At 40.1% G+C, this 24802-nt stretch overlaps 2 protein-coding genes across 3 annotated transcripts in view; both read right to left on the reverse strand.

The window, feature by feature from the left end:
• Nucleotides 1-16983, reverse strand: part of ppp2r5a (protein phosphatase 2, regulatory subunit B', alpha isoform) — a 44179-nt gene extending 27196 nt beyond the window's left edge. For both annotated transcript variants that reach the window (XM_051408471.1, XM_051408472.1), the window contains exon 1: nucleotides 15838-16983. In XM_051408471.1, coding sequence (XP_051264431.1) covers nucleotides 15838-15985 — 148 coding nt within the window. In that variant the 5' untranslated portion in view covers nucleotides 15986-16983. The remainder of the gene's footprint in view (nucleotides 1-15837) is intronic.
• A 685-nt stretch (nucleotides 16984-17668) lies between these two features.
• Nucleotides 17669-24659, reverse strand: dtl (denticleless E3 ubiquitin protein ligase homolog (Drosophila)). The gene is made up of 15 exons (XM_051408470.1): nucleotides 24442-24659; nucleotides 23041-23178; nucleotides 22845-22937; nucleotides 22694-22755; nucleotides 22286-22406; nucleotides 22055-22120; nucleotides 21753-21868; nucleotides 21590-21663; nucleotides 21367-21473; nucleotides 21171-21275; nucleotides 20509-20621; nucleotides 20321-20410; nucleotides 19985-20108; nucleotides 19131-19777; nucleotides 17669-18474 (listed from the first exon to the last, which is right to left on the reverse strand). The coding sequence occupies exons 1-15, from the start codon at nucleotides 24491-24493 to the stop codon at nucleotides 18409-18411; spliced, it is 1974 nt and encodes a 657-aa protein (XP_051264430.1). The 5' UTR covers nucleotides 24494-24659; the 3' UTR covers nucleotides 17669-18408.
• Between the last annotated feature and the right edge of the window lie 143 nt (nucleotides 24660-24802).

A 24802-nucleotide genomic window follows, 5' to 3' on the forward strand; every position in this document is an offset into this window, starting at 1 on the left:
GCATGCGGGCAACACACAGTCCGACACAGCTGAAAAATTCACATTGAGTTTCACACCTAGTGAAAATGTTCCAGTTGTGTGGACAGCTGACGAAGTACTTACGCAACTGAACTCTACAGGTCAGACCACTGGCTGCTGCTCTGAGTGAACTCAATATCTGAGTGAAACTACACTGAGTTGGACTTGTTAACACACTACTCTGCCTTTATGCCAATTTTCCAAAGTATCGAATCTCAAAGGATTCCACATTCAAAGGGCAGACTGAATACCGAATTGCAACAAGAGAGGAAAAAGGACCGGGATGCCCCTGCGGCCTGCTGTTATTAACATGACACGTGGGTAGCTCACATTTCTTTCCTATAAGTGCATAAACTGGCATATGGTAGACTTCTGTAACACGGGAGGGGGGGTCATCACTTTGGGCAGGCGTGCTAGAGTCCAACCTTCAGTGTTTTCTAGGTGTGAGTGAAAAGCACATATTTAAAGCTATAAGAGAAATATAGCACTCCGGCTGCAAAATGTGGGCAATGCAGTACATGCTGCAAACGGAAAACAGTTCGCTGATTTGTAGTCCATTAGTAGCAAAAAGGAAAAGTTCAACATTTTCAATGCAGTCATTGGCTTTATATATAAGATAAGATCAATTCAAGTCCCACATCTGCACAGTAAATATGAAGCTATAGTCATGAGATCTAAGCTTACACTGGAGATAGACAGAAATAACTAGACTCTAATTAATGCATTGTATCTCATTTGCTTAAACTGTACAAGAACCTTGGTGTAAAAACAACACGTTGTGGTTTTATGGGGAGTACCATTTCTTTGCCTTGTGCAATCTCTTCCTGGAGTCATAGCTGGCTGCCTGGCAACTTCATGGTGATCGAGACTCGGACTAGAATAGCCGGGAACATAACTACCCATAAGAAAAGCACAAACTGACTCTTTAGTGCTCAGAAGGTTGAATAATTACTGAGCTTAAGAGGTGGTGGTGGGCAGATTATGTTACCACTGGACAGAGCCAGGCTAGCTGCCGCTGGCAGTAGCTTCATATTTACTGAACAGATATCAGAGTGGTATCAATCTCCTCATCTAACTCTCAGCAAGAAAGCAAATAAGCAGTGTGTTAAAAACGTGTAACTATTCTTTTAAGCACTAAGCTCTAAAGCTTTTCGCTTTATGTGGATCTTAAATATATTTTTCTCCCCTAAGCATTCTCCACAGTTTCAGTTCTGGTCATGCACAAGAGGAAAAACGTAGCCTCCCTTGCGGTTTTATGAAAACAATGCAGGCACCATATTCACATATTCATGTGTTTTTTGTGATATTTCTGAGTAACCAGAGAGTGTGTAAAAAAAAAAAAAACCTATCTTATTCCTTTACGGGGAATTGTCTTTATCCCCCTGAGGGGAAGGATGGCTGGGCCTGTTAGATAGTGTGAGACATGTAGATGCTTTTCCCAAAGTGAAGCTATTTTTGCCTTTCAGATACAGATGCATTCGTGCACAAATTCCTCAGGGTGCTCAGCAGGGAAGCAAAATATTTCCATTACAACTATGAAGCTATTTACGAAAAAACAAAGAAAGATGGAAATTCCAAAGTAATCAAGCTGTCAAAAGATCGACATGGATTTTGCTTCAGAGCAATAAATGTTCAAATTAATCTGAAGGATAAAAACAGGAGCCACATGAAGGGTTTTTATCTTAGCATCACAACGTAGCTGACATTAACAGTAAGATGAGTAAACGCATTTAACCAAAGTAATCTCCCTGTACTGCATATTCTGACTGCTGTATCTTAAACAAAGCTTCAAGAATCACTTAAACAATTATCTGTATGCAATAACATGCAATTTCATAACCAGACACGGTCAAGAGTAAGAGAGTGGCAGGGTTAGAAGGAAGGACAGCTACAGCACACAATGTATAATTATCCCTTAGAGTGAGTTAGAGTAAATAAGTCACAAATGGTCTCGTTTGTTCATCTGTTGATCTCTGCAGGTATTTGTTTTTATAATTGACTTATTGTATCGCATCCTGTATAAATGCCTCTACTGAGAGAGGCTCTGTAACAAGAAGAGCCCTGAATTACAGCTTTTACCATTTATTACTGACCTTTTGAATATCTTAAAGATGACAGCATGACCTCAAATGACAGACACAATAAGCATCTTATTAAATAAGCAATTTTGCCTGAACAGCAGTTAAGAACAGAGGCCAATATATAACATTACAAGTCCAATGTAATACAACAGGATTTACAGGGAACCTTAATGGTTTCTGCACAATTTTGTGATCAGTAATCAAGCATAGGCTTCAATCATGTAACAGTTAGTGGAATAAGAGCCAAGAAGAAACACACAACTACTAATAAGTGCAAATAAAATTGTAAATATGCTGCAGCTGTTGTTCTATGAAAAACATCAAGGTCAAAGTCAAAAAGGAACTCAGCAGCTCATCTGCTCTGTATTTAGCAACTCTAAACTCGAGATGCTGCTGACCGCTTCAAGCTGAAACCAAATGTTGCACAAGCTATTTAGTCATAATATTTTCTGGGTTTCATTTCATGTTGGTCATATTTTTCAACCTACTGTAATGGGTGAATACCACATTGGTGTGTCACTATGAGACAAATACTATGTTGGGGTTTGTTAAGTACCATACTTGCAGAACAAAGCATGTTTGGCAGGGTGCACAATGTACAATGCTGTTGTTATTTCCAAATCCTATAATTGCATATCCAGAAGATTTGCTGAAATTAAGTCTTGTTCATGTGCTGAAATTAAACTCCGGAATGATTATTTGTTGCAAAAGAAATTACACTTTAAACTGAATTGCACGAATGCTTGCTTGAACTCCTATGTTTCCATTTCTAATTTATTGCCCTTTAAAAAAGGTACAATGTTTGAGACACCAGAATTTAACAACAGAGTTTCGTCTGAATGATGCAGAGCAGTGTCTGTGAAACAAACACTGTATAAACACACCAAAAGACCAGATTTGGAGACAAAAACAGGAAATATTATCTCAGCTCTACAACCACAGCACTCCAAAGACAGTTTGAATAACGTGTCTTGAATTGTTCAATTTACCACATACAGACGAGTGACAAATTTAAAGAAACCAGAAAGAAAGGAGACACATAACAAATGCACATGCTACCATACAGGGCACGATTGACGGGTACGAAAGGATGACACATCTCAACCCGATAGAAATAATGTTTATTCCTCCAACACAGTCCTGAGCTATGATCCCTCACAATGACCACACAAAAGTGTCTTACGTACGTTCAGCATCTCTTTAGACCCTGTGCTGCAAATTCAGCTTAGATGCATCTTGTTTGTTTTGATCCTTGTTGGAAAGCCAGTGAAGCCATTTTGAGAAGTGTGTGCAGACTTTGCAGCTTTGCAGAAGGTTATGGTGAGAGGGACTGAAGAGGAAGTATTGTGCATTAAACTGCACACATTTCTGTGAGTAATGGGTTGAAAGTGCTCAATATTCCATGAGGGAAACATCCCTTCCAGCACTGAGTACATAATTACGTGTATCCAGTAATTTATAAGCATGAAAGCTGTCATTAATATACAGTGAGATTTTCAATCAGGTGTTTGGGATGCTTAGACTATCTTGTACTTTTTCATATGCACAGACATTCAACCAGGACAAATGGGCCGGCGCTCATGCCCCCCCCCCGGACTGATCTGATAACACAGGTGAGCATAATTACTGTTAATCGCCGCCATTTCACAGTGGAATTTAGGTTAGATAGAAAAGTGTGGTGACGAGGAAGATGATGGGGTTTAAGGTAATTTCCCAAAAGAAGTTCCACGCACATACACAACAGCAAACAGGAGATATTTCTATAACATGTGTTGAGTTCACAAATATATTTTACTGGATATTATTTTAAAAAGACCAAACCTGTCCAAATAAGGTCCTACAGTTTACTATCAATTAAAAAAAACAACCCAAAAGCCACAAAGTCTAAGCAACTCTCAGTAGACCTGAGAAAATATGAAAGAAATGTGCTTAAAGCTACAAGAATCCATCAATTAGCAGTCAAGTATTTTCCTAGAGGTGATCATAGTCCAGACTCTGTACTAAACCGGTAGGCCTCTTTGATATTACAGTCCGAAAATAAACTGTACAAACACACTGTGAAGGCAAACTGCAACATGGAGGGTGGTAGATTACTAGTCAATTTGTTTTAATTATGTTAAAAAAACTTTAGCCAGCTTTCTTAGCATAATGTTACGTGCATCATCATAGATGACTCCAGTTATGCAACCATTTTGCATGTAAGCATCCCTTGTTTCACTGCCACAGTGACTGATGCGTTGTATCCTGGGTGAATACTGTTCTGCTGCTTTCTACTTCAGCAGAGAGCACGGTTCCTGGAAAAAACATAAATGCGTCACAGGATGCTTTTGTCGTGATCACACACACACACAAGCAGGTTTGCACGACTTGTGTGAAAATCTGCAAGTATAAAGTTTATAGATACATTGACAGTAATAGTAACATGCTGCAGTATTAGTACAGAGATTAAATGTACAAAAATATATTTTCCAGAGGTATGACAGTTTGATACTGTGCAGCTAGAGTCAAGGATCTGACCTCTATTTACATTTTGATTACCACTGTTCAGTAGCAACAGCACTTGACATCTCTTTTCAATCCAAGAAGGAAACTACTGTTCTACGTACTGTATAATCATCTTTCAAACTGCAACAGAATGTATCAACTCTCAGTATTAAGGCTTAATGTTTACACAGGTTCGTCCGAGTGTTTCAGCCGAGTCTTGGTCTGTAATGCTTTGGCACAACTCTAAGGACAGATTTGTAGTGTGAACATGGAAAAAATAATCACCATGATGGTAGAAACACTGAGGGTCTTGACCTATTCACAGTTAAATATACAACAAACATATTTATATTATACTTCAGAAATCCGAAGCTCCCCACGTCAAAACCGCTTTACACTAATCCTTGCCCTTTTGGTGCCCATCAACATTTCATAGAACTATAACCAAGCAGAAAGAGACCAAAACAAATGGAAGGAAAATATGCAGGTCAGGTGACCTCGGAACAGTGACAGATTAGTCCTGCAGTCTCAGATTTACTTACTTTTGCCTGCACTGCCACAAATGCTTTTACAATTGTCCAGTGTGACAAACACAGGAACACATCTCAGTCTTAAGCCACAAATGACCAATAACTCAATGACTATTAAACACAAAAAAACAAAAGCCACATTAGAAAAAGTACACTGAGCTGACTGCTACATAAATATAAGTTCATGATTAACAAACATGCTGGTGTATCGAGAAGGCTGAACCCACCTTGACTGGTTGGAAAGAAAATGTAATCTGATAAATGGTTCATTAAATCGTCGTCTCTTTTGAAGGAGCACTGAAGATTTAATTTTTTCATAAAAAACTCCAATCAAATGTTTCAGGTTATTGATGGTTAATGCTGAGATAGAGTCTTAGAACAAGTTCTGCTTAGGAGGCTCATCCTCGACAGCACACTGACAATAATTTATACTCATGCATGTTTGACTTTATTTTGGGTGTTTTGTTATGACTCGACAGCTTCAAACCCACCTCCATCCTTGACAGACTTTGAATCTTTTTGGCATACTGAAAAATGGAAACCTAAGGGAAGTGAAAAACCACATTTCATGTTAAAAAAAAAAAAAAACTGGATAAACTAAAAGGGCTTATTATTTGGCTGTATCTTCCAGAGCACCAGTAATCAATTCAGAGTAGGAGATGACAGTAAAAGCCCTTGAATGCTACATCCGCTGGTGGCTCCAGTAGTGTCTGCACTGGTTGGGATTACGTGCCAACCTATTAGACAGACTTTTACAACCAACATATGAGAAAGAAAATAAATAAATGAGTGTTCCTTGTATGACAGAAACAAAATAAAATCCTATTTAAACACACTGAAGGGCATGTGAAGTGCTTCAATGTCTACTGTAGGACAAATGTGACCATCAATGCATGAAAGGCGTGACGGCACGTAGGTCATACTGCAGCTGCTGAACTGGTTGGGTAAGATGGTATCACATGCACCATTTGATTTACTCTCGTCTCCACATTTGTTTAGAGTGCACATACATAAAACAATGCTGGCATAATATGTGACAACAGCAACCAACGAGCAGTTTAAAGAATGTCTAGAACAGTTTTAATGTAAACTACGAAACGGAAACGAGAGAGGGAGGCAAAGAAAATATAATGGATAAGGTAAATGTAATGCGCACAATGTCATATGACCTGTGAGTAAATGCAAAGCTCAGAAACGTCAGACCAAATGCAACGAATAAAAATGGAGGACTGTCACTGAGAAAAGACTTAAAATAAAGACTAAGAAAGCACAATACATTTGCATTTCACTATAGTTTAGAAGACATGATATGATTCACAATTTATATTATTTTTAAATAAAGCCTTGTATCTGCACCACAACCTACCATTAATTCCTAACTTTGAGAGCAACAGCATAAAAGTGAATAAAGAACCAATGAGACATTTATACAAAGCGATTAAAAAAGTAAAAGCACAGCAGTTCTGCAGTGATTTCAAGTCTAATCACCACCAGTATTTTTCCTAGCCTGTCACTCCAGATAATAAACACTGTTAGCTTTCGCTTTGAGGTTTGTGGTGGGTGTGTTTGTGTGCGTATTGGAGAGCATGTGGCCACATTTAGCCCACCCTAAAACATTATTTGGCAATACACAATTGTGTATTAATTCAGAGCTAAAACTCTATATATGTATGTATGTTTGGAAACATGCTTTCAGAGGTCTAACTAAAAAAGTAACTGTTTCATAGCCAATGGAGTGGTTGATATGGCTGTATTTAGTATGATATTACAAATGCTGTATATATATTATTTTAGTATGATACATTTATATATTATATCTGTATATAAGTAGTTCATGTTCATCTTGTTGTACTGTTTATTTTGCTGTATGTATGCCTATTCTGAGTATGTACACTGAGAGCAAAGGAAACTGTATCTGATAGTGATAGAAAAAAAGTAGGCAAAATAAATTTTGAAATATCTAGTTGGTCTCCAGCAATAAATTATCTCATGAGAAAAAAATGTAATAGCACTCGTGGTGATGATCAAAACATTAAGGAAATCTTTGGAAAGGAATCAAACTCTTTAGCGGTTACTTATATTTTGGACTTTATACTGTATTATGAACAGGAATCCAGCCAGTCTCAGAGAAACTACTAGTGCCATTTTACCCACATTACCTCTACGGGTCACTCTGAAACTTGAGCATGCGTTACTGGTGCTGAGAAAGATAAATGTCAGGCGATCTGTCCAAGGGAGGTCAGGGCTGTGCGTGGAAAAAGGGTGAACAAACCTGGTAAGCCGGATGCCCGGCAAATTCCTATTTCTCCCTCAGCTAGTAGATTTCAACACGTCAACGTCTCATCAATCACAAATGGTCCCGTAAGGGCACGTTCACATAGTCCTCTTTTCAAGCTGCCAGCGCCTACATTTATATTTCAGTCAATGGAGAGCAATCACAAAGTGGATGGAAAACAGCACAAATGACATGGGGACACCTTTTGGATTAATAGTGTGCAGCAAGATCTCGACTGACAGTGTGGAACAGTCACAATTGTTGTTGATTTTAGCTCAGCACTCAAAACAATCTCCCCAGTGAAACTGAAACTCTGGGCCCAAGTACGACGTTCTGCAACATGATATTAGACTTCCTCCCAAACAGACCCCAGACAGTTCAGATTGGCCTCCTCCACTCTAGTGCTCAACACTGGAGCCCCTCAGGGCTGTGAGCTCAGGCCCCTCCGGTTCACGCTGTACACCCATGACTGCATCCCCCGACATGGAGACAACTCTGAAGTTTGTGGATGACATCACCATCATTAGCCTAATTTCACACAGCGATGAGACATTATATCAGGAGGAAATCAACAGTCTTGCAGAGTGCACAGAAAGCAACTAACTGCTCAAAATCAGCAAAACCAAGGAGCTGATTTTAGGAAAAAAAGAGACAGACAAACACCCCTGTCTACATCAGTGGAACTGAACAACTGTATTTCTTAAGGAAACTTAAAGTAAAATTCCAGTGGCAAATTCTCATTGTTACAGAGGAGCGATAGAAACCATCCTGACTCGAAAGATCACAAACTTGCATGGGATGTGCATGGCCCAGAACCGGAGGACTCTACAGCGAGGGACTAAAACTGCTCAGATGAGCAGTGATATTGGAGAGGTGAGGTGTCTGTGCAGTGCCCAAAGGATACTAAAAGACAGCACCCACTCCAGCCACAGCCTATCCACCCTGCTGCCATCAGGGAAGAGGTACAGAGGCTTCTGCTGCCGTACCACCAGATTTAAAGACAGCTTCTGCCCATGTTTTTATTTTTGACTTATTAAGTCAATTTTACTGTATATAATTTTTTGTAAATACACATATAGTTTTTATGACTGGCATAAAGGGAATTACAAAGCTGAATTTCATTATACAACCCTACGTTGAGAAATGACAAAATTACTTTGTATCCTTGTCTGTTCATAAAGAGTCAATGTGGAGAAGTCTTGCTGTGTTGTTACAGTGTTTAGAGCTATAAATGGCCATTATTTTCTGAAAGTAGCATGTAAGCGTTGATTAGTACCAGTAAAGTAAAGATTAGTCAATTATTGGGTAACTGATTAAAAAAATGAATCAACAACTTCAGTATGAATTAATCATTAAGTCATTTTTCAAGCAGTGTATAAATGCCACAAACGATATGCACCATTATATGGTTTTAGCTATATCATTTATTTGGGTATAGATTTCAATTGACATGTCACAGGATGTGCAGCATCGGCACAGCTTGTTGCATGTTAACAAGTGAGCATACGCTTCCTTTCTAAAGATAAAAACACATTTCTTACATGGCAAGAAAAAATTGGTGAAAAAGATGAAGACAGGGAAGCCAAAACGACGAGGAAACATTTCTAAAAAGTATGATAAATGTTTGAGAATGTGCTTTGCCTTCAACACAAGTAGCTTAAGCCGCAGTGGGAAACAAAAAACCACAACTAAGAAATTGTTTACTGAATCTCTAATTAGTCGCTGCCATCATGAGAAAATCTGGTGGTAGAAGGACAAGACATAACTGTGCAACCACGTCAAGGCATGGTTGCCATCGAAACAACTGTCAGCTGTACACTATAATGACCTGATGATGATCTTAACTCTCATGACGTATGTAATCTTGCATCCACAACCGCTCTGAAGTACATAAGCTACTTGAGAATACTGTAAATTTCACTCCACACAATACTGGCTAACTACATATTTGGGATACGACTATCCAAGCACTCCATTTAAAGTATATATTCAATGTATGGGGGTAAATTATATACTGTGGTATGCATCTTTACTACCCTTTACATTATACAACTATGTATTTTGCAATACTGCCCAGCCCTAGTTGCAGCTGGTCATTATGGGGGCACAGCTTCACACAACCAGCCAGCAGTCTGCCAGCACAAAATAAAAAGTCATGGCAGCAGGTTTGTACAGAAATGTGGAAGCAGACTCTAACCTGCCGGGGGCCACAATTATGACACCGACAGCAACAGACACAAGGACACAAACGCCATCCCAGTGCATCATAAAAGCTTTGTCCCTTTTTTCCTGGAAAATTATTTATCGATTTGCCATCTGCTGGCAGACATGATGGAAACACACTTGCCAATCAATAGGCCAATACAATGGACATGTTTTCCACAGGCACACATTGATGAGCCATTGCTAAAGGTTGCAGTAGTCAAAACTGACTAAAACTGAGGTCCTTAGGCTGCAATCAATTATAATTTTTATATACTTTTTCAATTCATATGTTGAATTAATTTTTGATTTATCATTTAGGCTATAAAATGTCCCGAATTTTGAAAATATCCATCAGAATTTCCAGAAGTGCAACGTTTGAAGAGACGTCTTCAAATTATTTGCTTGGTCGGTTGAAAAAGATTCTCAAAAACAGAAAAGCAGCAAATCTTTACATCAGAAAAAAAGCCAAAACTATTTAAAGTTTGTGTTTTTTCTTTCAAAATGACATTGATAATGAATCTAATATCTAAATTGTATTTTTCTGTCCATTGACTTATTAATTAATTGTTTCAAAACTATCAGGTGCAAAACGAATGTCAATTCTAAGTGAAAGTCAAAGTGAGGCCAAAGCAACATATCGTACTATGGGCACTATTGTAATGAAAAGGACACAGTATATAAAACATCACCGTTGCCTTATGCTACAGTTCAATCATTTCAAGAATTTTCTATTTTCTAATGAAAATTAAAATCAAAAGCACTTATCAGCTGATACTGCGACTGTACTGTATTTAGGCTGCCGACCACCACCCCACCCAAACGTCAGCTTAGGTCTAGTTACGAATGGCTCAGCTCAAAATTTTCACTGCAGTGACAGAAATATCAACCTAAATGAAGCAGCCTGTATTTGGAAAGTAAAACATTTCCCTGGCTTGCTCTCAAGGCTTCTGGCTGCCATGGCAACAATGTTGGTCTCTGAGTGACTCATCTTTTCAGTGTCTATCACACAACAGGAGCTATAAGCACTCCAACCTCTCCACTGCAGGAGGGGAGAAGCATCTTTGCAGTCTACAATCTTTTAGGACCTGAAAACCTACCGGCTGCAGAGATTTCCATTCTCAGTGTAGTTACTCTAAGAAGCAGGAAAAACTGCTGATAAGCTGAGCAGCATTAGGTAGGTCAGACAGGCATGTGCTCCAATTTAAGAGTGAGTTAAGATGCTTGGTTCACACTAATAAAAAGGGTCTATTGTTACATTTTATTCTTATCACTTTGGCTTTCAGGTAACTGTGTAAACTGAGTCAAACAGTGCCGTCAGTTGATACCATACAATACCACCATGAGTTTGTTTCCATGTACCCAAAGGTACTACAACAACTCTTCAGTTTGTAGTAATACGGATACATTTCGACAAATTAATACCTTAACATGCAGTAAGTATGGACAGCATGAAGCCTATTTGTAACTATACACTGCATGAATGTATGTATGAATCGTGAGTCATGTGCTACTAAAACAACAGATGGTGAATCAATGAATTTACACAAGCTTGTACAATTGTGACTAGTTTTGCAAACATCCTCAAGGTAGGGCACAAATGTGGTCCTTGTAGTAAGCCGAAAAACAAATTTATTGTTTATGAGTGAGGTGAAAAATACACTTCCTTAAACATGGACGAAAGAAATCGAAAAAGTGTGAACATCTGCAGTTCCATCACAACTGAGAAAACTACATCTGCTGATTGTGATACAATCAGAGGCCTCAGAACAAGCGAGTAAGTAGACCTTGAATTATGTTTTTGTTTTTTTCAACTACACTACCTTAAAAAAAAACACCCTGTTTAGAGCCAGTGTTTAGTTTGTCCATTCTGGGCTACTGTAGAAACATGGTGGACTCCATCGAAGGCGACAACACAGTCCGATTGTTTTTTTTTGTTTGTTTTTTTTTAGTTCTGATCAATTGTTAGTGTCACAATTAATTCACTCGAATGCTGAAATATCGGCAATAAGAAACATTAGTAAGACAAATAAATAACAGATGTAATGTCAGTCATGCTCCGTCAAGGCCTGTTGATAATTCCTGAACAACTGCAGCTTTCACTCGTTTATACAGCGCAGCACAGCTGACTGATGGGATGTATACAAAACATTGTTTTATGTCTGGTAAGTTGTTCTTTCTGACCTTTATATTTATATGTATGCCTCAGTGCTTTGGTTGAAAAGGCACACACGTATTTGTTGTAGATGTATGCACACATGCATAAGGACAAAAATGTGCATGTGAAGGCACATTGTAGTGGGCACCATATGCTTGAATCCTTTATTACCTTGTACTGCTTCAGCTCGGCCTACAGCTGCAGCGTCATGACTCCACTTGTGTCAGATATTCACAACGAGGCATAAGGAACCTGACACAGCAGGCTACCTTCACAAGTATGTATCAGCATGAGCGTTTTCTGCTGCGTCCCCCGTGGCAGGAGATGCACATAAAGTGCGTGACTCTAGACACCGTTTGCACTGATCAGGAAAACTGAGGAAATTCCTTATAAGGCTTTATAGGGAATATTCATAACTGTGTTCCACTGCCACAGGAGAAAATAGCAATCCCATGAATCAATCTGGTGAGACACGAGACCCAGAAACAAAACATGTTTTTAAACTGTTCCACACATTTACAGCCCAGGCAATCCAACATCACCATCCCCCATTAACTGTTATTCTCCAGTTTCAGAGTTATTGATCCAAATGTATTGACGGAGCTACATACAATGTGTTGGTTTACTTTTTTTTTTTTTTTAAAGGTTATTGGCAAATTGTTGTAGCATTTTAGTTAGCATGCCCAGTAAGTCCTGTTTTTTAAGCACCTAAGTTCCTCAATCTTGTATTAGATAATGTAATTAAGATTTTCTTACTATTCTACTTCCATCTGATTTTCATAATTATGATTCAAACTGTCTCACCGCTCATAGGGGACAAAGTTCTCTTCTCTTCTCCCCTTTGCTGTGATTTGTAGAAGCACCCTTGCTGATTCACTGACACAAAACTCTCTAAACCTGTCTAACTTTTAGTGAGTGGGTAGCCCTCTGGTGCTTCCATGTACATCACGTGCCAACAGCTCCTTCACAGCAAACACTTTCCAGCTCTGCCAATAATTAATTACAGCACTTCAACACATTTCTTAGAAAATGAAAAGAGCAGTTGTATAAGCTCTTTAAAAAAGCATTTTTCCAACATGACATCGATATAAATAAAATTCTACTTGAATTATAGTTGAATACTCCAACCATTAACTTATACAATGCACCCCTTTGTAATAAATGAAATACACAAGAGATAACAGACTAGTTACTGTCGTCTGAATGATACGGTGAATAACTGAAATACAGATTTTCTAAATTCTCCAGCAGCAGTAGTCACCATGATGAGGCTCGAATCACCATCAAGCTTTTACTGGAAGAAACTCAGATAATTTGGCTGTCACTTTCACACTTGTCAACAAGACAGTTGCTGCCATGCTGTTTCAAGTCAATGTTGGGTGTTGTTGTGGTGCAATGCTCTTGTTTGGGAAAACAGATGGAAAACTGTGCTTCTTTTTTTTTTTTACTTTCTGTTCTTTATAAACATCAGACAAGATTGAAAATAAAATACCAGACACATTTACTACATCCTTGAAAATTGGATGCATGTTGTCATATTTTGTTTTCACCATCTTGAGAAGTTGCGTCAGGCAAAAAAGTTTCAACTACTTGACCAGGCAAGTCTTTCTGACTTAAACTGTGCCCTTTCCTCCAGTAACATAAACACTGTTGAGGCTTGCCTGCATAAGTGTGAGCAAATTAGTAATTAGATTTCATGAATGCTTTTTTAATTTGAAGAAAATGGGGGAAAAAAGTAATAAATTTAAGCTGTAAATAAAAGCAACCCTGAACATTGGCAATACCTATTTATTTTATGTAGGTCACAATAGAACATTTAATTTAATTTCTAACTTGGTATTATAAAACAATATATCAAATAAACTGTAGAAGAGTAGAAAAGGCCATTTCCATTCCTCTGTATTATGGTGGCTTAATGTTAACAGTGTAAGAGGTCTACTGTACTACAGTGAAAACATGTGAATAGAACACACACACACACACACACACACACACACGCACACGCACACACACACACACGCACGCACACGCACACACGCAGGCTCAGCCAGCTCTGTCAGATTTAACCGCAGGCTACACGAAGACAACCGACAGGTATCTAATCAGGTGCTTGCTTAGATTTGTCATGTTATCACAGTTTTTGAAAGAAAATTATGCTTGAAATATGGAAGAGGTGAGATTGCTTAATGTATGTCATATTTAATGTAGGCCAATTTTGTTTTGGACTCATTACCAGCTCATAAAGCTCTCAGTTCTTGCCAATGCAGTTTCCAAAAAAAAAAACATTTAACTGCTACCAAGAACCAAAAGAATTTCAATTAACTACAATGACAACAGATCATTTTATCCACGAAAAACAGCATTTGAGCTCATTCTAATCCAGGTGCCCCAGTATAGAAAAACAAATGCATGGTGAGTGTTTGAAACAACCGGGAGTTCAACATCCAAGTATGAAATATTTTAATATAATAACTCAACACTGGAGAAACAAGCAGCCAAAGCAGAAGCAGAAAACACTGCAAGAGTTACGAGTGTGTAGAGAGACTTTTTCACATTCAAAATGTTGATATGTGTCGTTTGTGGTTGAGAAAACATCAGGGACTCATTTTAGGAAGAGCAGTACTACACTTGACAGGTAGGGAACAGACTCCATGATCAGGTTGCAGGCCAAACCTCCGCCCCACATGCCCACCTCCACCTACAACAGAGCACTGCATCAACTAACAACAGAATCTCCAAAGTGTGATAATGGCCACCCATCTTATCCCACACAGTGTCACATTTCACTTGATGCATTATGGTTGTCCTCTATTCTCCACTGAACTTTTCTAAAACTCCCTGCTAGCTGCCACTGACATACATTCATTCATTGTACAATGACGAGCAGACAGACGTGAGATGGATAAACCACAATAACAAACAAATACAAACTACCTGGTGTTCAACAGGTAGTTCTAATTTATCCGGTGCAGCGTTGTGTTACTTCTTACTAGGTGCCTTTAAGTCTTTCAGTGTTGAAAAACAACTGTAGGATTGGGAGTAAGCTTTAGTATCAGGCTTGGATCGAGCAGCTTGCGATCAGCAGTTTTACAAGTTTAAATTCTGAGTCTTGCTGGGATGATTTGGATGGTGAGTGAGAATGAATGGGAATGAGTTAAACCAGCTGTATGCTTCTTCGTTGAGGTGTTCCAGCAATCCTGCCTCTGGCACAGCACTTGAGTTATACTTTAGCGTGTTTGTACTGGAAATGGCTTTGTAACATCACACAATATAAACTTGTCAAGCTGTAGAGAAAAGATTAGTGGGCCTTTCTTCAACCCCCTCAGTGTTGTCTTTCACTAACAACAGTTACTACCAGCACAGTATCAACACACGGGGGTAAACACATGCAACCCATTCTGACATTGTGTTTTACTCATTGTTTCTCCGTAGCTCTAAACTGTGGTCACTTTTTTTGCTGAGGCACGGGTCAACTCTGGAGAGATCTCTGGCAGAGATATAGAAACCTCAACGACCCCCCTAACAAAAGCATAAATCCATCTTAACCCCTTCCTCAACACCCCTCTCTGGATGTGCCTCTGCCTGTCAATTAAGGCCCAACTGCTCCAGTGAGGATATTCTGGTTCTCAGCAAAACCTCCTTGCAACTATAAAACAAGCACAAAGTGACTGGGATGCAAGAAAAGTGAACAAAACTGTTATATTTCACAGTAAGAACATAAAACTGGTGTGACGCTCTTTTACTTTTGCATAGTCATGTTTTTAAAAAAAATAAAATGTTAATGTTATTGTTAAACCAGCAAACAACTGAAGATGTTGATGTTTGGATTTGAGTCCACAACTCTTTGGACCGGTGTTTTCCTATCCATAGCATATTCAAACATAGTGGCCTAAAACTTACAGCACTGAATCTAAACTGTGTAAAAAAACAAACAAACATTTGCACACATTGCTTTCACTTAATTTAAGCCTGCTGCAGTTTTGGAGGAGCTATGCTGAATGTGAACTGCTGCGCATCTCGCAGTGCACAAACACACTGGTCATCACCGGCTATTTTAAGCTGCAGACCCCCTTCATCCTCTTACCGTACCTTTGAGCTGCGGCAGCGGGGAGAGCTCAACCGGAGCGCTCTGTGTGCGGTACTGAGAGGAGCCTTGGGATTTTCTCTGTTTCTGGGCCTTCCTCATGGACTTTCTCGTAAACCCGTCCACTTTCTCGGATGCGGAGATGGCCGACATTTTGATGCATAAACTGACGAAGACTTCAGACGAGCTATTGTATCCCTCAGGTCAAAAGAAAGGTTTCCTCTTCTGTTCGCATCAGCACACACACACACACACACACACACACAGGGGGAAAAAAAACACAACACCACGGAGCACAACCGCACGACTTGAAAGCTCGTCTCCTGCCCAAGTCTTATGTTATTCTGTATGATCCAACATGGTCGCTCGGTATTGGGGTTAGACTGTGTCCAAAGACTGCATCACTGAGGGAGCTTGTTTTCTGAAAACACGGGAGCACTCTTCAAAACACGGAGCAAAAAGACAAAACACAACTCATGACATTGCACGCAGTGTAGCCCGGAGTTACCGACATAAAAAAAAATTAAAAAATCTTAAATTTAGGGTGTGTTTTTTTTTTTTTTTTTTTTTTTTACTGCTTCGTCGTGTTTGAGAATAGTCAACCAGTTGCAAAACGTACGGATGTAAAAAAATAATAAAAAGTTAGTAGTGAAGTCCTGACAGCGGCGAGCTACTGCGCTGCTAGGCTGCACAGCTAACGTGCCTAGCTAGCTAGCTAAAGTTAGCTGGCGTTAACGTCCGCGGTTAGCGCCGCTGCGGAGGGAGAAAAGTTGCCAGCGGTAAGTTCCCCCGTTAAATTCATGTAGTTCTTCGTGTAAATAGCAAGTCCAAGTCTCCGAGCGCTGCTTTTTTAATCCCCGTTAGACTTCCGCTGAGGTTGTTTTCAGACGAACTGGTCGGTGAAGTTCAACCTCGCTCGACGGCGGAGTCTCGTTTAGCTCTTAAAAAGTTAGCACAGTCCACAATCCGGTCGCTTTTCTCCGAGCGGCGGCGGTTTAATGTTCACGGCCTCTCGGGAAGAACAAACAGAAACCACCGCGTGTTCTTCAACACAACAAATTACTCGATGTCGCGCTGAGCAGCCATAAAAACACTCCCTGTGCAGCGGCTCGGTCGTCGTCTGCCCACTGGACTGCGGAGCCTGACAGCGGCACGTCATCGAGTGACGCCGCCAGCGGCCAATCACAAGCCGGGAATTAAAATAACTGGAAACTTTTTTCGGCCAATCGCGTCGCACGGAACGCCGGGGCCCTGACCATGTGACATGTGAAAACAAATACGTGACGTTGTGCGGTTGAATGAGGAGTGGCAGTGTGTAGTAGTTACTCCCAAAACATTGACTCTAATTCAGATAAAATAAGACCCCAAAATGGATATATATATATATATATTCTATTTATTCTGTGTATTTGTATATCTTATCAGGAAAAGTAATTGCTCTTCAGTTTAATATAAGACAGATAATGAGGACATTAAAAGTAAAAACAAATTGTGGGACACTGGAAAATACTAAATATATATAAGTTGTGAAGAATATAGGTTACAGAACATTAGTAGTTTCCAATCAGGGGTTCAGGACCCCACCGAGGGGACAAATCGGAGGAGTTTCGAGAAGCTTAACGGGATTATTTGCAGGATTTTTCTAGTATTTTCCTTTTCTTTACTAAATAATTTTAACCCTCCATATTCCTACAAGTATTCAAATGAAACAGAAAAAAAAAAGATGCACAAGGTGACAAACTTTGTAACCACTGTAGTAAAAATGTCATGTCTAAAGTCACATTAAAGTCGTGATTTTACGGTCTCTTGCATTCTTTATCACACCGTCACACACTCTGACAACTATTTTCAATTTAATAAAATCTGATCACAGAAAATTTGTGTCAATTAAATACAAAAAGGAACCAAGCAACAATCACTGGTTATATTGTACATATAAACAACTTAAGCATTTGCTCAAGAAAAATTACATTTAGCAGAACTTCGTATGTGTAGCACAGAAAGACAAAAGGTTTATATGGAAAAAGCCCACAAAGAGATTAATCATAGTGAAGTTCATAAAACGACAAAGATGTGAATCACATAAATGTTTTTTTTTGTGCAGAATTTAAAATGTCCACACCTGCAGACAATTATTTCTCTCTGCACTTTAATACCTGGTTGACCTCCTGAACAACTTTATTAAAAAAGTGGGTTTTTGTATTAAACACTAATGCATCTCTAAGAGTTCTCAGGTTTGAGTAAAATGAAAGATTTACTCAGGAACATGCAACTTGAGTGTTTTAAACCAGAGATTCTGCACAGCACCAGAAAACTGTGTAGGAGGCAACAGCAAAACCCATGACCCAATTAAAATAAAGCAGCCTCTCGGGAAGTGAAAACCGCAGCATCAAATACTCTGAATGACGGTTTTGCTGATCTCTATGCAGCCCAGGTTTGTGTACCCCTGCCGTCTGGACATAGATCAGCGTTCTTAGAGGCTTATTGTCTGTGGGTTCAGGTTAAAAAATACTCAAAATAAAAAACAACAAAAGCATTTTAAACAGAAGCACAGAGAATCTGACGGGCAAAACTGGTCACTCCAAAGGCCTTCTTGTGAAATACGAGGAGATTTTCTTCATGGTTTGTGGAGAGCGGATGGTCTGAAACACAAAAAGACAAAAAGGTCAACTGCTATATTCACCTCAGTAACTACAATACATTTCCATACATTCAATATCAGCACTAATAAAGAGTTGCCTGTCTGTGTATTAATGCAGTAATTCTTCTCCAGAGACTTCAAGAGTAGGCTTGAATTTCTAGATCGACAACATTCCTAGTAAGTTAAAGTGACAGAAGGCGTTAATGGTGCACAGCTAAAAGAAATGAAAAATATGTTTCTGTCTCTAAATTAGTTCTACATGATCTACACTAGTCTCAAATAAGTGCAGTGGTTCACGCTGCCTTAAAGAAATAGTTCCACATTTTTGGGGAAACTGACTGCTAGCCTTTTTAAAGATAGTTAGTGAGCAGTATATAGGCAGATAGGAAACATGGGGAGAGGGGGTAAAAAATACCCCCCCCCCCCCCCCCCCCAGGGGTGGTGGCTAAGTGGCATCCACTATAACCATCTGGCTTTCAGCTGCTAGCTGTAGCTTCATATTTAGCTTACAGATATGAGAGTGGTATTGATATAACCCTCTGCAAGAAAGCAAATAAGTCTATTTCCCTATTATAACTATTGCTTTCAGAATCTCCTTATTATTATTTCAGTCTTCAGGTTAACGTTAACTTCTGAAACAGGGATTTTTGTGCTTACCGGTGAAGCTGGTGTCTTGCCTTCTTGTTTCTTAGAGGAAGTGGGGCTTCTGGGAGAACTGACGCTTCCTTGATCTTTCCTCATCTTTTGGCCCAGCACTGACAACCAGTCAGCTGCTCTGGGAGAGCAATTCTCCTTGCCAGTCTGTCTCGATGAGGCTTGTTTGTCCTCCGTGTGACAGTCTGTTTGTACCCGGCTCTCTTCACCGGGGCAGCAGATTCCAGACAGTGCCCGGCTTTTCTTGGCTGCGGGGTAGAGTTCGGAAACACAGTCACACTGTTTTGCTCCCTCACAGCCTGCAGATGGACCGTCGCCAGTCTCCAGCCTGCGCTTGGCCCGTCGTTCTGTGGGAGAGGTGCTGCTCGCCGGGCTCTGGGGACACAGGTTAAGCACCCAACGGAGCGGAAGGCTGCTCTGACCAGGAGATCCATGGCTCGGGGATAACCACTGTTTGATAGAAGACGGTGTTCTCTGGTGAACAACAGCAGCCTTAGCGTCTTGAGAAGGGACAGGTGAGGTGGTGCTGGATGAGAGAGGCAGGGCGGCTCCACTGGGAGCACAGGAGGCAAGCTGGGGTGATGCCGGGCCACCGAGACTCTCTGTCTTCTTGGTCTTGGAAGGGGTTGTTTCAGGTCTGATCGAAGGCCCTTAACAAAAGCAATAAGTCCTTGTTAGTTCAGATGTGACGCATAAATACTTGGAATGACACATTTTGGATTTGAGGGCAGGATAGCAGTCATTTTGCCAAAGCACTTCAAAAGGTAAGGCAACAATATGAAGAATAGAACACTATTAACAATATATTGTATAAACTGTATTATTACAAGGCATTTAATGGTAGTTCTAATGCTTACTTGAGGAAGACTTGGGACGTGCCCAGCCTACAAGGTTGGCCTGTCCCACTGAAGACTGGGCTCCATCCATTTCCCGGCGAAGCCTCCAGATGCGTACAGTGTGGTCATCGGAACAGGAAGCAATCTGCCAAGAGACCGGTGGGGATTATATGGAGCCTAAATCCATCTTCCTAGCCTATCAAAACAGCTCAGCTTCACGGCAAGGAAGCACAAAAACCTCTGAATCAATCAGGTTTTGTAAAAAGGAAACAGGATGGAGATGATCATATCTGTGATTAGAGTATGCAGAGTAATTGAACAAACTACACAAAGATACATGAAAGCTTGTTTGCACACCTTAGTAAAATCTGTTGGGCACCATGCAACAGATGTCACTTCCTCGCTGTGGCCTTGGAGCATCATAGCAGGATGTTTAGGATCAGAGATCTGAAATGTAAAATTAGATTTAAAAATAGTGAACCACACCATCATAAACAGGAGGCAATTTTCTGTTTTATAATGGCAAATCAAAATAGAGACCATACCTTCCAGATGTATGTGTGATGGTCACTTGAGCCACTGGCTAAGAACTGGTCATCTGGGCTAATAGTGGACTTTATATAAAACGAGGAGTTCTGGTGGCCACTGAAAACTGCCACTGAGGAGGACAATAAACAGCAATATTAGAATCACTAAATAAAGCTTCAATTCAGAAAGCAATTGAGCCTAAATTAGAGTAATACAAACAAATGACAGGAGCCTTTATTAGATGCAAACTGTCCTTTACTTCATGTGCATTTAGTGGTCTAGTCAATACCCCAGTCCCAGCCTTTCAAAATGGCTACCTGGTTTGCAATGTGTGAGTATGATGCGGTGCTGATTAGGGGTCGACGTCCCTCAGGACTGCCCACATTTAAAGCCCTGATATTAGAATATGCTCGTACACACACACACACACACACACACACACACACACACACACACACACACACACACACACACACACACACACACACACACACACACACACACACACTCCCTGCATCTCTACATTTCCTCTATCAAACAGTGCCCTCTTGCTTTACTCTCCCCATGACAGTTGGAAATGACATGACAGCAAAGGACATTAGTTTGCAGCCCCATCTAGTGATGTGCAATGGCAACGAATTGGTGATGAACTTGTGTAGTCAGATATATCCTCGTTTACCTGGATTCGTTTTTATTCCACTGACATTGAACATGTAGATATTATCATCAGTGCAGTTACAGATGACGTTGGATCTCGTGGAGTCTAGAACAAGTCCAGAGTAGCCTGCAACACATGCAAAACAACAGTCAGCTTATTCTAGTCATTTGTATATTTTGAGGTAAATATGATGCACAGTGTTCTGTACTAAACTAACCCAGTCGCATGCGCATGCAAGAACCCGGGTATGGGTACGTCTGCAGGGGAACAGGATCGTTGCGGTGTGCAGTGTAGTTCTTCCTCAGATCCCACATCTTGACTACTCTGGTGAAGACAAATTAAACGGAAACATGAATATGACCACACAAGCCTGTTGTCTTTGAGAGTCATTTAATTCTGGCTTGTTGCTTGTTAGAAGAAAAGTAACAGTGGTTTCTTACCCATCGACAGCCCCAGAAGAAATGAGCGTGTGCTGATCCCGAAACAAAACCACCGTCACACTCTGCTGGGTATCCTGCAAAAGAGACAAGCACTCAAAGATCAGCCTTCCTTTGACTCTTTATTTCATTAAAGAGGGTCAGCTGTTGGAGAAATAAAACTCACCACACTGGGAGCCATGCCACGTGTGCCGCTCCGCCGCTTCTTTGTTTTGGTGGGGGCGTTTGTCTCTGCTTTGTTGTGAGCGCCACTGATCTGTTTCACCTGTCTGTAGAAACCATCTGAAAGGAACGCATGAATATAATCACACACTCTGCACAAATACAACATACCCTGACTCATCCTTCTACATTTGTCCCTTAAGGTCTAACATTTTAGAAATAAAGATTGGGGCTGACAAAGCACTAAATATTACGCAAAATAAAAACAAAACTTGGTACTTTGGTACTGGAATTTCCAATTAATACCTTTTTTGCTGCACCTGGTGTCCCAGACCATAATATTTCCATCTCTGCCACCAGTACAGAAGACAGCTGTTTAACAGAAACAAAGCATTCATTCAAAAGATATTCCATTTAAAAGGTGCTCATGTCATGCATGGACCTACTTAACATTAATGCTTATGATGGCTATACTAAAAAAAAACAGGGAACAAAACATCCCCCAGCGTTATAGTATGTGGTCAGTATATAACATACCTTTCTCCTGTGGTGCGAATGCAACAGACTTGAGGCTGCAGAGGTGACCCTTAAAGCTGCCTAACAGCTCCCCTGACTTCACATCCCACAGTCTGGCCATCTGATCACCAGCAGCAGTCACCTAAGGATGAATAATAATAAAAACTAATTTAAGCAAGGGTTAATTTGTATGAAATAGGACTTAACATGTAGCAATATGAACAAGGGTAGATAATGAGGGCATACAAGGAGCCAGACAACATAAATGAATTAGTCAGAAATATCTGTGTATGGACCAGATATTAGATGTTTTTATGTTAAAAACATACAAATCAAGACAATAAATAAAGTGTTTGAAAGATGCTACTGAATTCACATCATGTTTCATAGTAAATCATCTGGAATGAATTTGAATTGTACTCTACTTACTAACTGAGGCTCCTCCGGTACCCAGGCTATGTCAAAGACAGCATTCTCATGAGCCAGCCACTCTGCAAACACACACACACACATCATTAGCCTCTGATATTCCCTGATGATGGACAGAACTATAGAGGTAAACAGGAGCCTCTACACATACCTTTAAGAAGCGGCTTCCCGCGGCTCTCTGTGTTGTAGATCCTTACGATGCCTTCTTCATTAGCTGCTGCGAGGAGATTCCGCAGGTGGCCGGCTGAAGAAAGGACACACCGGTTAGACGGATAAAGGGCAACAGCTCCTCGCTCTGTTAGGTATCATCTGATGATAATATGGCATATACTGTACAGGTGAGTTACCTGAGGAGAAAGCCAATCCAAACGGTGGAACAGAGTCACCCAGGTTTCCGTAGGAGATGTGTTCATCGTGTCGGACACACTGGTAGCCGTCCAGCAGAGAGCTCAGAGGGTACGAGGGCCAGGGGTCTGCAGGGAGGGCTGGGAAGATCAGAGAGGACAGGACATTTAGTGTGATACAGTACTTCAACCATCCTGAGATACTAATACTTTTGTTAGTTTTTGCTATTTTGCTACTAATTAAAATCATTGATGAAAGGCTGGAATTTAGTTTAATTCTCTAGCAACTTCCTGCACCATCCTATGGTAACGTTAAAGTCATATATTGTTATCCTGTCACTATTTATTGTTCCATTGTTGAAATTCAGTTTCATAACATAAAATAATAATAATAATAACATAAAACATAAATATTATCACTAACACATCTACCTGGGTTGTGCATACTGTGTATACTGTCATATCCACCTACCTCATATACATAAAGAAACCTCCACATATATATATCTGTGTACACGTTGTATTTTTTTGGGTTTGTTTATGTATAACTGTACATAATATTAGTGTACCTATGCTGTTATAGTCTGTGTTCGTACATTGAGAGCAAGGTAAAACCGGAGTCAAATTCCTTGTATGTGTGCACATACCTATACCCAAATATTATTGATTAGCAGAAATTAGACAATTTCATGTCACGATTATTTTGGCCAAAATAATTGCGATACACGATATTATCACGATAATAATGAAAATGTGCTTCATGCCTTTATATGGCACTGAAACATACTGATATCACTGTACCTCTTTATTTTGTGACCTTTACTATTTCCATATATCAGATTTAACTTTTTTTAGTGCACAACAAGCCGAGACTTCTTGAAATGACTGTGTCCCCTTGTTCAAAATAAATTTAGTGAATCAGTTTATTATTACAATAATGGGAGTGGTTTTACCCTATTGATCACTTATAACCAACAAAATGAGTTTGTTTTTCTCATTTTAAGAGTTTACAGGTCATTGCTTTGAACAATCGGTTTAATTTCTTTGCCTGGAATAGAAAATAATCTTAATAACACGGTGATATTGATTTCCGATCACCTAGCCTTAAAACGGACGTGAACACGCTACGTTACGTTAAAAACCGTTAACGTACATCTGAGCTCATTTAGAACGTTCAAATTCCACTGCCATGGTAACAGCAATGGCTCGCGACCACGGATCCAACCGTTAAACGGTAGCCCAGAGGTCAAAGCTACAACTCCGAACATACGACAGGACGCTTATTGGTTAGTTAGTCGGTTAGTTAGTCGTCGGTTAGCACTGTAGATAGCACAACACACCGCAGGGCACACCCGGTGATCGATACAGCCCTCCGATACTCCCCCAATACATTGATTATCTCACCATTCTGCCGTCGTCTGCCCACTCCTCTGTCAACAATTGAACGGAAAAGCATCCCTACGCTCCGGTAGAAGACGATCTGAAATATGTTGTTGTGTTTTAATAGCGCTGAGAGGTTTGTCGGATCGTTAGCCGGTGATGTTTTTCCCGTGGTGCTGATGCTTGTCTTTCCCGCGAACAGCACAGGACTGAATCCCCCGCTAAACTGACGTTACGCGCTACCATTGGTTGAGACAGCCACTTCCGCACCGGCATCACTTCCGCTTCCGTTTTCTTTGCGCCACAACAGCTACCGATTTATCCGTCCTTTCAAAATAAATGACCCTCATCGGATCGTCCTAATAACTGGATAATCTTATGTAAT

This window comes from Dicentrarchus labrax, unplaced genomic scaffold, assembly GCF_905237075.1.
Source record: "Dicentrarchus labrax unplaced genomic scaffold, dlabrax2021, whole genome shotgun sequence".
NCBI classification, from domain to species: Eukaryota; Metazoa; Chordata; class Actinopteri; family Moronidae; genus Dicentrarchus; species Dicentrarchus labrax.